A 13,494-nucleotide genomic window follows, 5' to 3' on the forward strand; every position below is an offset into this window, starting at 1 on the left:
AATATGAAGCAATTCTATGGGGTTAATAGCTCAAACTTTTTCCTTCCTCCCTCTATTTGTATTGTATGAAAATAATAAAAAAAATATGTCTCCCTTTTATTTAAATTAGTTTTCAGAAACTTGATATTTGTAAGGACTAGTTGTGTAGATGTATAATCCAATGGAAACAATGTGGAAAGTTCAAAGTGATACCTGACAATAACAGAGGTCAAACAAGAGGCCACATCAAGTCACATTATTAGGGGGAGAAGTGGTTTAAATATAAGGAATGATTAAAATTCAAAAAGGAGCGGGGAGTAGTGAAACATCTGGCATGTGAAAGGTGTATAAAGGCTGCATTTAGATAATCTACAAAGTAAATGTCAATGACTAATCCTATCAGGAAGAATACAAGATAGAAAGCATCCAACTGAGAGAGAGACTCAAAAGCAGCAACATAAGAAATAAACTTGAAGTAGATAGCATCATAGTTATGCAAAGAGACTCTCATGCCTGGGGCTCCAAAGTCCCAGGTTCAATCCCCTGCACCACCAAAAACCAGAACTGATCAGTGCTCAGGTAAAAGTAAAATAAATAAATAAATAAATAAAAATACTTGACACAATTTGGGGAAGAATTTACCACAACCATTGGTCTTACATGTATTAGCCTTTTTCTGTGTTTTTCATTAAGGCAACTACTGCCTCCTAATTCCCAATATATGACCAGGAGGGTTGTTTTGTTGATTCTGATCAAGAAGAGCAGATTGCCAAGGCCAGTTTGGTATATTGCACCAATGTAAAGGAATGAGAGGTGGCAGGGGCAGGCTTTCCGGTTCTGGTGCAAGATGGTGGAGGGAGACCTAAGCTGGGGTTGAGAGCGCTTTGCAGAAACCTGAGAAATTTTATACATGTACCAACAGCTGTGTTTACTGTAAAGCATTCATTCTCCCAATAAAAATAAATAAATAAATTTAGGAACTCAAAAAAAAAAGTAGTAGTTCAAAGAAGAAAAAAAAAAACGACATTCACTGGCATTAACTTGACTTAAGATCAACTCCTGATCAGTTTGAAGCCAGTTGTATCTTTACACGGCCTTCATGCTATAACTACTACATTCAAAAGACCTACTGGTCCTGGTCCATACTCCCAGAAGGATAAAGAACAGGAAAGCTTCCAATCGAGGGGATGGGATATGGGACTCTGATGGTGGGAACTATGTGGAATTGTACTCCTCTTGTCCTACGGTCTTGTCAATCATTACTAAATCAATAATGATAAAAAATAACGTGTGTGTGTGTGTGTGTGTGTGTGTGTGTGTGTGTGTGTGCCTGCACACCTGCGCGCCCATGCCATAAGGTCTATCAGAGAACTCTAAGAAGAAAATCAAGGGGGAAAAAAAATGAAGGTGAATTCTTCATCTGGTATAAACCAACCTGGTTAAATTGATCAGCACTGGCACTGAAACTGGGGAGATACAAATACAGAGAAAGTTCCCGCTAGTACCAAGTAGATGTGGGGTTTTTCATTTCTTGTTAAAACTAAATCTGTGTCACAATGACTAACCATTTAAGAGGAATACAGAGAACTTAAAAATAATTTAAATGGGGTTGGGAAGTAGCACAGCAGGTTAAGTGCACAAGGCATGAAGCGCAAAGACTGGCGGTAGGGGTCCTAGTCTGAGCCCCATCTGCAGTGGGGTTGCTTCACAAGTGGTAAAGCAAGTCTGCAGGTGTCTTTCTCTCCCCCTCTATCTTCCCCATCTCTCTCCATTTCTCTCTGTCCTATCAAAAAAAAAGGTATCAATAACAACAATAATAATAACCACAACGATAAAACAACAAGGGCAACAAAGGGGAAAATGTAGCCTGCAGGAGCAGTGGATTCATGGTGCAGGCACCAATCCCCAGCAATAACCCTGGAGGCAAAATAATAATAATTATTATTTATCACACAAGTTTATAAGTAATTGTGCATAGTAACTATAAGTAAATAATGAGAGCACAAGAAATGATATAATGGTTCTGCAAAAGTTTCATGCCTGAGGCTCTGAAGTCCCAAGTTCAATTCCCAGTACCACGATGAGCCAGAGCTGAGCCCTGCTCTGCTATCTCTCTGTGATTTTTCTCTATAAGTCTATCTCATTAAAGTATTTAAAAATAATAAAAATAAAATGTTGATAGACTCTTAAACATTTATCTACTAGAAGACAGCATTTTACTATACAGACAGCTTGGTCACCACAGAAGTACTGGACAAAGGGGAAACTGAGAAATACAGAAGTGTGATGTCTCTCTGCTTGCTTTCACTCTCTCTTTCTCTCTCTCCCTTTCTGCCCCTCATCCTCTACCTGGAAAAATGAAAGAAAACATTGCCAGGAGTAATAAATTCATGTCAGTATGGAGTTCCAGCCAAGCTTTGGAGCTTATTACTATTATTATATCAAAAATCATTAATCATGAAACATTTTTTAAAATCTGAGTTTAAAAATACAAAACTTGAAATTCAAAACTCAACTAATAAATAGAAATCATTTTAATTATAGGTGAAAACAGAAATGGAAACAAAGTTCAGCGGCTGGGTGGTGTTGCATCTGGTTGAATGCAAATGCACAAGAACCCAGTTTCAAACCCCATGTCCCCAACCGCAGGAGGAAAGCTTCATGATTGGTGAAGCAGTGTTGCAGGTGTCTCTGTCTCACTTTCCTTCTCCCTTTCTATCTTCCCCTTTCCTCCCTCTCAATTTCTCTAATAAAAAATAATAAATAAAATATTAAAAAATAAAAAGATTAAAAAGAAAACAACATTCAGGAGAAAATATATACATAAACTTTAAGGAGACATATATAATACTCACACACTTAGGCAGTAAATAATGTCCTTCAAAAATACACACACAAAAAAAAAACACTAAAATAAAGAATTTTTGTTGCTACAAAGAGAGTGAGAAGTTATCAAAAGCACTAAAAGAGGAATGAAAATATTTCACAATAGTCATGATCAAACATCTTTTAGATACAGACAGAGAGGCAGAGACAGAGTGAGAGATCCCAGCACTGAAATTATCTTAATGTGATGGGTGGGTGCCAGTCTCAAACTTGGGTCACTCTCATGGGAAGCAGCACACTATCCAAGTGAAGTATTTTGCCAACGCATTACCAGACTATTAAAGATGTCTAAGGCCTGCAAAGCAGTTGACAGACAGGAGAAGGAAAAACACAGAAGCTTCCCCTATAGTCCTAAACCTCAGGAAATTTTCTTCCTGGAGAAATTCATCCCCAGAGAGGTACTCAGAAGTAAATTATGTTCCAGAGTCTCTCTGCCCCACAACTGGTTTTGAAAAAACAAAACAAAACAAAAAAATCCTTTTGAGGTCTATACAATACTAAGTGCAGGACAGATCTACACTTGTGAAAGGAAGAACAATCATGGCTGGACAAGAAAAAGTTGAATGACGAGGTAAGGAGACTTTGTCCAGAGGAATCCAAAGCATTTGGCAGCTGAAAACTGTCTTATACTTCCTCTGTGCTACACAGGAAATATTTCTTCAAGGAAAAGCTTGAGGTACCTCTGGAGTCTGCCCTTGATCTATCCAAGAATATTGTAATTGTCTCAATAAATATTTAAACTAGAAACTAGTGATTCTTCTGACCCCTTTGTTAATTTCTTAGTTTGTTGACTACATCTATTTCTTAAAATGTCTTTAAAAGTCTCTTGTGAATACCTGCCTGACGATGCCATGGTGACTTTATGACCCTACAAGAAAGGGGCTCCAGAACTCACTGGGATTTTTGTCACCTGTCCTCCTGTGTTGAGCTGCACAGCAGCACAGCCCCAGTTCTTCAGTGTTACTGCTTTCAACCAAGTCACCATCAATCAAAAACTGATGACTCCTAAAATGAAGTCTCCTAAATGAAATTTCCTGCAGCCTCACAGCACCAATTACACACTGGAAATATATGCATGACATAACACTACTCAAATTCTGGCACAAGTATGTCTGTATGAATTGACTTATAGAACACTGACAGAACTCTGTATCCTCTTATTCTTTTATCAGTGTCACAAGTACAAAAGCCTCTGCCTCTTACTTACACAGAAAGTGTAACAAAGGTAAGGTTGTGGCACACCATGTTAAGTGCCCATAGTGAGAATTACAAGGACCAGCACAAGGATCCAGGTTCTAGACCCCGGCTCCCCACCTATAGGATGGTAGCTTCACAAGTGGTGAAGCAAGTATGCAGGTGTCTCTATGTCTCTCACTCTCACTGTCTTCCCCTCCTCTCTCAATTTCTCTCTGTCCTATCTAAAATAAATAAATAAATAAAATAAAAAGTGTAACAAAGGATCCATTATGTCAGTGTGAAACCAGGACATACACACACACACTCCAAGTGTTCATGATACATCTGCTCCACTATCATTTCAGATTTTAACAGATAATTTACTCATCACTTTTTACTTCTAAAGCATATTTTACAGAGTGACAGAGTGCCCATCTATACACTGAGTAATTAGAAAATAATTACTCATCACCAAGCCCCAGTGATAACCCTGGAGGCAAAAAAAAAAAAAAAAAAAAGATGTAGCTATTAGATGAGATTTGGAACAACAAAGCAGGAACCGCAAACTCCAGAATGCATATATAATAAGAACATAAAGAATAAGAAAATGACAGAAGCAAATCCACGTGTTTTTATGAATGGAATGGAGCTGTCATAAAATCAGATAGTTGTATAAATATATGTATGCTTGTGATACATGTAATTACATTAAAATAGACATAAGTAAGGATCAGAAAACTGATTTGGATTCTAACTCAAGTTCCACAACATAAAAAGTTTAACTAAATTATATAAGAAGCTATGTTTTATTTTCCATCATAGTTGGGTTTAACATATTCAACATTTTTAATTACGTGAAGCAGCATATAAAGAGCATCTCATGGAGATGATATTTAGAGCTAAGGAATCCCTAGCAAAATGGAGTATGTTCCAAGTAATATTTGATAAATTACAATGCTGATTTTTACTATTAAAATACCTGCCTCTCTCTCTCTCTTTCTCTGGTTCAGCTCAGTCTCTGAAGTTAAAAGGAAAAATAGTCCTGTGGATGTGGTGGAATTATTCAGGTACTAATCCTTTAAGCCAATAAAAATAAATAAATAAATAAATAAATATTTATTTATTTAGAAAAAATCATGTTTTATGTGGATTTATTAATATATGGGCAGTAAGAGAGAAGAAGTAGGAAGGAAGAGAAAGAGGAAGAGGAGGAGGAGGAAAGCTAGAAAAATACATCACAGTATGAAAGTTGCAGTTGTGTGTGAGGCTCGAATCTGGCTTGCACCCCTGACAAAGCATGTGCACTATCCAACTGAGCTGTTTTTTAGTGATTTTTTTTCTGAGTGATATTTGCAATTTACTATGGCATTAGCACATCCAATACACTCTGGTGCGGATTTCCAGTTTATGTTTGATTGTGGTTTAATCGCAAACCCTGTCGAAATTATTGTGAGGATATTGTGACTCACAGGAAAGCTGCTGTGAGTCAAGCTTGTCTTTCCAGCACCGTAGCGCACCCCATACCTGTGTACTCACACAGTCCATCATTTGGGTCTCACTCAAGATTTCTGAAGGATCTTTCGTCATAGTCTAAGCTCTTTATGAAAAAAAAAAAGGTTGCCTTCCTGTCCACTGAATTCATTTGGCAAGAACTCTTCTCTACCAAGCATCTTTCTCATTCAGATAAACTACAAGTTGTTCTTCCCTAGACTTCCATATTGTCTGCACTCATGGATGGTGCCAGACTGTAGAACACTTAATTTTGTTGTTAATTTTGCCTAGTTCCTATGCACAGGCCTTTCTGAAAAGAATGGAAAAGTCTTTTATTATTATAACATATATATTATTATCTTTATTTATTGGATAGAGAAAGCCAGAAATTGAGAGGGTAAGGGAGGTAAAAATGGAGAGAGAGAAATAGAGACACCTGCAAACCTGCTTTACCGCTTGTGAAGCTTTCCCCCTGCAGGTGGAGACCAGGGGCTGGAGCCTGGGTCCTTGAGCAATGTAACATGTGTGCTCAACCAGGTGCGCCACCACTTATGAAAAGTCTTTATGGATAAGTGCTGCTTGATCCACTCTTCTACTGTGCTGCTCTAAAGTAGCCCGCACTCCAGAAAAATGTCAGATGCTTGTTGATATAACTGAGTATTTTCTCTAATGTAATAACCCCTGCTTCTCACTACCTCTGTCTGCCCCTCCCTATACAGAAATGGAACTATTCTCAACCAGTATCTCACGGGACAATAGACAATCACTCTCTCATAGTGCCAAATCAGCATTCAGTGAGTGTGTGGAAAGTAAAGATGCAGGGTCTCCGACTAAATATCACCTGCAATTAGACTGTCAACATGCAGCTCATCAAGGTCTATCTTCAAGATTAACAGGTTGTGGTGTGCCATCCACATAAAAGATTTATTTTTTATTATCTTTATTTATTAATTAGATAAGGACAGCCAGAAATCAAGAGGGAAGGGAGTGATATAGATATGGAGAAAGACAGAGACACACCTGCAACAATGCTTCACCACTCGCAAAGTTTTCCCCCTGCAGGTTGAACCTGGGTCCTTGTGCATTGTAGCATTTGCCCTCAACCAGGTAGGTGCACCACCACCCAATCCCAAATAAAAGTTCTCCAATCTAGTTCCCAAATCCCAGGATTTCTTTCTAGACATAGCACCATTTTCACTTTACACAGTTTGCAAAGCTTTTGCAAACTCATAAATCAGATATCATCCTCATTCAGTCCCCAGTTCGACAGCAGAAGACAATTTATTAGTGGTTCTTTTCTTTCTTCCTCTTTCACTAGATGGTAAGGGCGGGGGGAACTGCCTAGTGAGATTTCTTCCTCTTTCTCTCAGCATGAAACAAAATTACCAGCATGATTTCCTTCAGTATCTTTGGAAGTTTAACTTAGTTAACTCTGGGAATTTTCACAAGACTCCTTTGAGTTGTGAACAACACAGATATCAACATCTTTTCTTTTGTTTCTTTACATAAGAAGACTAGCCTTTAACTACTAATTAATAACAGGAGCACAGATGAACTGGGCTTTAATTGTCAGAAATAGCAATAGTTTCTTAAAGTCAACTTCTATAAATATTTCACTCCTCAAAACCTCTCATCTATTAGATGCCTGCCTTGAAACTACACAGGAGAGTCATGGGATTGAAATAATGTGTAAATTAGAAACTTCGGAATTAAAAGGGAAAAACATTCTACACTCATAAGGATAATTATTTTCTATCACAAACACCACAGCCAGAAGCCAAATTTATCCATCAACACTTCATTGAAGACTTTGGTACATAAGCACTTTTTAGAAGATTGCAATTTGTGTTTTCATAGACTTTGCACTTTATGTGACTCATGTTTATTTGCTTTTATCTAAAAGGGGAAGTATGTCAAAGCTACTAATTTAATGATTTCTGTTGTTATTTGTTTCAATGATATTTGTAATGATCACATCACTATGAAATGTCAATCATCCAGAACAAGAGAAGGGTCCTGTTCAAAGTCTCTCTGTGAGCACCTTTGAGGGTAAAGATACATAGATAGGGTATGTAGAGCGAGAGTCAAGCAAATGCCAGATAATGTGAAAATCAAGGTGAACCATCATTCACCAGAGAATCTGACTAACATTTACCTGAAGACGAATCTCCAATGTTTCCAGATTCTGAGCTTTTGAAATGCCATTTATTGCTCTGCTGAGTTGTATCCAATTAAAGGTTTCTCTTCTGAGAGGAATCCCAAGAAGAATATCAGAATACACTTACTACCTCCCAGAGAACTCACTCATGCCACCTTCCACAGTGCTGAGAAGGGAAAGTCAATCATCCTTATGCCTCAGAAGACTATCTGTAGGGTTTCCCCTTATTCCTCTAGTTCCCTCTGTCAAGTACCTGAGAACATAGTCATACTGAAATAGTGAGAGCAATTTGAATTCTTAACCTACAGCAACATAACCATATAATGCTAAACATAGCTTTCAAGAAAGGGAAACCAAAAAAGGAAGGCAACAGAACAGGTGCAGAGGATACAAACAAACAAAGCTCCTAAAAACATTTGGCTGCCACTTTCAGATACTTAGACTTTCAAGTGAAATATAAAGTCACCATAAAAATGCACGGAATATGCTTCTGTGTCACACATACATTTATAAACATCAGCTATATGTGAGACATTTACACTCTAAGAAAACCTACAATGCATTAGATACAAAACCAAAAGCATAAACACCTACAAATTAGAAGAAAACTATACGATTCAGTAAATAATCTTACCTTAGCAAGTGGTTTCATCAAAGAGATACTTTAAGTAGTCTAAATATAAATCATTAACTAAGACATGAAGTATTAAAATCCACTTCAGGCTTAAAATATGACACATAAATATGAAGTATTTCAAGTTCTAAATAAGCCACTTTATTTAAAAAAAAAGAGGTCACTTTTCACACAAGTTCTCAAGTTGTAATTGTGTGCTCAACCAGGCACATCACCACCCAGCCCCACAAGTTGTAGAATTGTACAAAATTGTACAAAGTGACTCATAGGAATGAAACTGAAATAGCTTGTTGGGTCCCTGAACTAAGGTTTTGTCTTAGTTTTTTCAGGAATACTGGAAAACATCTGAAATATCATTATCATAAAGTAAAAAATCAGAAGATTTAGGGCATCAAAGTTTGTTCCTCAGGTCTTGCTAATATATGACAAGATTAAAAAAAACTATAGTATTAACTGAATGGCATCTAGTAATGAAGTATGGTCTATACTAGATATGGATTTGTTTTTATCAAGTTTCTTTGAGAAATGTTATTTTTAGGGAGCATAGTGGTATTGAGGGGGAAAACTTGAAAAAAGATTATAATACAGGAATTAATCATTAATTTAATCTTAGAAGTTATATTTTGTTCCGATTTTGGAACCTTGAGTTAATCTCATTTTGACTATATCCTGTCGCTTAAGACTTATCTTCCAAAACAATCATTTTAAAACCTGATATTTTAAATAATTCCATTTTGTTTGCCCATACTTCTGTGAGTCATAAATCCAAACAAAGTCCAGTTGAGAGACTTTTCTGTTCTATGTAAGTTGTTTAAGAGATATCATGAGGTGATATATCTTCTCTGATGTGGAAATATGCAAAATGGTGTGTGTGGTATCACGGCACAGAGAGATGTACAGCTTTGTTTACACATGTCTTCCAATATGGTTGACTTGGGCTTCATAAATGATCCTTTGACCCCCAAGAGGAGCATTTCAAGTGGCAAAGACAAGACCTGTAGCACTCTTAAGGCTCTATTTTAAAGGTATACAGCATTTGCTGCTCAAAACTAACCACAGGAGTAATGAATTCAAGTCACTGGGGGACACAGACACTACCACATGCTGAAGGAATGGTGATGATACTGGGAAATAACAACTGCAACTAGGATAATGCTATAGAAGTAAACAACATCTACCACAGAACCACAAAAGATTGTTTAGGAAAAATCACTTATATCAATTATCCCTGTAACTCTTAATAACTTCAGAATAACAGTCATATTGTGTAGGCCACATCCTTGGAGGAAAAGGTAGAGCTAATAACATTGGCACTCACCTGACGAAACTCCCCCAGGTCAGTTTTGTTCCCCACCAGAACCAGAGGAATTTCACAGGAGTGGCGGACCTGGAAAATGAGTTCTTTAAACTTGGCAGCCTCCTGGAATGACTGGCGATCAGTGATGGAGTAGCAGATGATGAAGCCCTCACCACCTCTCATATACTGTTCCCGCATGGCTGTGAATTCTGCCTGCAGAAAAAAAAAATCAAAAAAGTGTTGCAGAATGTAAAATGTTTAAGCCATCACATAATATAGATTCAAATAAAAAGCCAAAAGTAGACAGATTATGAGACAGTGATTTAGGTAAGGATTTTCTAAAATATAAATTTGACCATGACATTTGAAGTTTCATTGTTAAAACCTCACCAGAGCCCCCACCCTGACTGAGGTCCTGGAAGTAGTGGTTTCAGGTTCTGGTTGTCCAGGATCCTGCAGTTTTCCAAAATGGGATTCTGAAACTTCTCAGAGTATTGATTTTGAATTGTAGATGCCTTTTATTTAGAGTATATGATGATGAATTATAGTGAGCCTATTTATAAACTTTTGGGGACAGTGTATAAATTACAGCTGATTTCTGAACAACACAGATTTGAACTGTGAGGTGTCCAGTTCAGTTACTTTTTAATTTCTCTTTAGCCTATCATTTTGACTTTCACAGATTTAGCCACCTGAAATGATGATTGGCTTAATCTGTGGATATGAGTGTGAGATCTTAGAGCTAGTCATGCTATTAACAACAGTCAACTGTAGTTAAGCTTTGAAGAAAAATTATACTTATTTTTCAACTTTATGGACAAAAGTCCTCTATACCCCCATACTGTTCAATGATCACCTGTATGTACTTAAAATATTTATTTCTCTTTATAAGAAAGTGAGAGAGAGAGAGAGAGAAAGAGAAATAGAAGGAGGAAGAGACTGGACCTTTAGGCAAGTAAGTTACGTCCTCTAAAACTAAGCTATCTATACATCTTTGTATTTATTTTAATAATTTTAACTTAATGATCAAATTTTATGAAGTGAATAGTAATATGTATACTTCAAATACTGATAAGAACAGATTTTCTTGTTCTAAATACAAAGGTGAATAAGACTTTAGTTTTAAAATACAAAGGTGAATAAGACTTTAGTTTTAATTATCTCTGAAAGTGAAGGCAGTTATTAGTGTAATTAATCACAGACCAAGTTACATGCTTACAGAGTCATAGATTTGTCTCACTGCTTATCCTTACAGCATAAGTAAAGGGACCTTGATTGGTAAGCTGTGGGTCCTTTCCACATTGTGTGAACTTCATTTTCATGAGCAGGGAAAAAAAGTTGGATTGTACCAGTATTCAACATGGAAAACATTACTCTTACTTTTTTTTATGTTACATACCACCTGAACTACAACTTCTGGTAGCTAAACATTTTTTTTTCATCTTAAATGTTTTCATTCACTATTAGACTTAGCATATTGCTTAAATCACAAGGACTATTTAAGAGGCCAGAAGGTGGCATACCTAGTTAAGTACACATATTACAGTGTGCAAGGACCCAGGTTCAAACCACTGGTCCCCACCTGCAGGAGGAAATCTTTGTGAATGGTGAAGCAGGAGTACAGGTGTCTCTCTGTCTCTCTCCCTCTCTAACTTCCCCTTCCCTCTCGATATCTAGCTGTCTCTATTCAATAATAAAGATAAAAAAAACCAAGGGCTATTTAACTGTATGTGGGAAACATAAACCATAAAACTCTGTAGGAGAAACTGATGAACATTTCACCTGGACAGTATACCTGCTTTATTTTACATATAACCCTGTTTTCATCACACTGGAGGGGAATTTATTGCTGTGTTCTCACTTTCCCTCTCCCTCTCCTCTTCTCTGTCTGAAAAAGTCAGCTTGGAGGAGTGAATCCCTGGTGGCAACAACAATAAAAGTACAGATAAAATTTGTGTGGTCAGCATATTAAAGAGAAGATGAGTCACATGAGCTTGTTCTGTATTCAAAAACTTGAGAAGATGTGTACTGTTCAACCAGCAAAGGATTTACAATAATTGCTAAAATACCTTGCATTGAAGTTCAAAAGTCTTGGTGCTCTAAAGGCATGTATCTGTGAGTCATAGGACATGACTTCTAAGTCTGTTGCCACTTAAAGCACAGGCTCTGACAAATCATCTAACCCCTCAGCATCTCAACTTCCAGTTTTGTCAAAGAGGGATTAGGATACACACTTAACCCTCCTCAGAGGGCTACAGAAAGGATCAAATGAGAACAGATGTAGAAATGCTTTGATGAATTTTTAAAACACAATACAAATTAAGTCTATTATTATCTCTAGTACAAATCCTTCAAGATAGAACCTTTCACTGAGAACATACATGGAATCTTCCTTGAGCCACATTAAATATAAATGTGGATGCATTTCTTAAGTATCTTAATCAAAAATCATTAATCTTTCTCTTTTTTTCAAACAGGAGAATCTTTGTACCAATTAAACAGATAGAATTAATTCATCCCAGATGAATGGGAAAGATATTTCCTATTAGTTGACCTAACCCATATCAAATCTTTAAATAGCATGTATGAACATTTTATTTAAAGATACACAGGCAGCTAGTGGGGCCAAGGGAATTGAACAGAAGTTACATAGCTATGCATCAGCTTAATAATATATGGTACTAACATGACTTTATAGGGAACAAACAATGTTATGTTCAACATGTTGTTTCCGTTTTCATTCACCCATGAATTAAAGATCCCTGTGCTTTACTTTCTGTGCATCCTGAATGCTAATATCCTCATCATCATTTGCTTCCTGCTATAAATGAAACGTGTTGGTTAATTATTCAAGAACATTACTAGATCCCATTTGCTATCCATAAGTAGCAAGATATCTATGAAACAGACCAATGTGTAAAATGCTGCATGCGCAAGCATCACTAATATCTTACAGCAGCTTAGTTCTCTTTCATATGTGTCCTCGTATTAAAACAGTATGAGAATTCTTAAAATTCTGAAAATAAAAGCAATTGATTAATTTCGTAATTCAGGTTCTTGACTATAAAAGTTAGCATTTTGAAATTCAGGGAAGACTTTAGCTCCCCACTGCCTTCAACTCGTGCTATCATGTTATATAAATGTCATAGCAATACAGCATAGTTGGACCACATAGCATTGTCTAGACTGGTCTCCATCCCCATTACAGTCATATTTGCAAATAAAAGAGACAGATGAAGAAAATTTAATAAATAAAAATGTGCTATTAAGTGGTGAAAATGTAGGAATAAAATTTTTACTATAATTTGCAAATTACAAAGATTGAAATCAGGAGCCATAGTTCTTAATTTTCAGTCTTCCAGCTTTGTTGGAAGTTTGTCCCACTGATATGGGAATTAACAAAGAGGGTTTCATAAACACTGATAACCCATAGTCAAAATTATACCTAAAGCACAAAAATATAAAGAATATATCTTATAGCTTTAAGAAAGCAATAGCTAGCTCCACCATTATAAATTTATCTATCATCTGTCTTTCAATATTTGACACTCATGCTCAGGAATGCATTATATCATCGAATACTTTCTCATTCATAAAATATTCATTGACTACTTACTCAGGTGACAGACAGGTAAGATTTGAGATGGCTTAAAATAATACATAATAAAACAACCAAAGGGGTAGATAAATATGGAAAAGACTGTATAGAAATGATCACATTTAAACAAGGATGAAGTGAGAATACAGAAGTTTTACACCTAAAATTGACTCTGAATTTCTAGAGAACCTAGCTGATGATGGAAATGATCAACTGAATTGACTTTATGGCCAACAACAACCATTCAATATGTCAGGTAACAGAAATGGCTTCCA

General features: G+C 36.5%; 1 protein-coding gene across 2 annotated transcripts in view; it reads right to left on the reverse strand.

The window, feature by feature from the left end:
- Positions 1-13,494, reverse strand: part of RIT2 (Ras like without CAAX 2) — a 381,876-nt gene that overhangs the window by 182,410 nt on the left and 185,972 nt on the right. Inside the window, exon 4 of one of the 2 annotated variants that reach the window (XM_007528578.1) lies at positions 9,643-9,834. In XM_007528578.1, the coding sequence (XP_007528640.1) occupies positions 9,643-9,834 (192 nt within the window). The remainder of the gene's footprint in view (positions 1-9,642; positions 9,835-13,494) is intronic. The other variant, XM_060172340.1, reaches the window with a different exon arrangement.

The sequence above is a fragment of the Erinaceus europaeus genome, chromosome 15, assembly GCF_950295315.1.
Source record: "Erinaceus europaeus chromosome 15, mEriEur2.1, whole genome shotgun sequence".
In the NCBI taxonomy this organism is placed as follows: Eukaryota; Metazoa; Chordata; class Mammalia; order Eulipotyphla; family Erinaceidae; genus Erinaceus; species Erinaceus europaeus.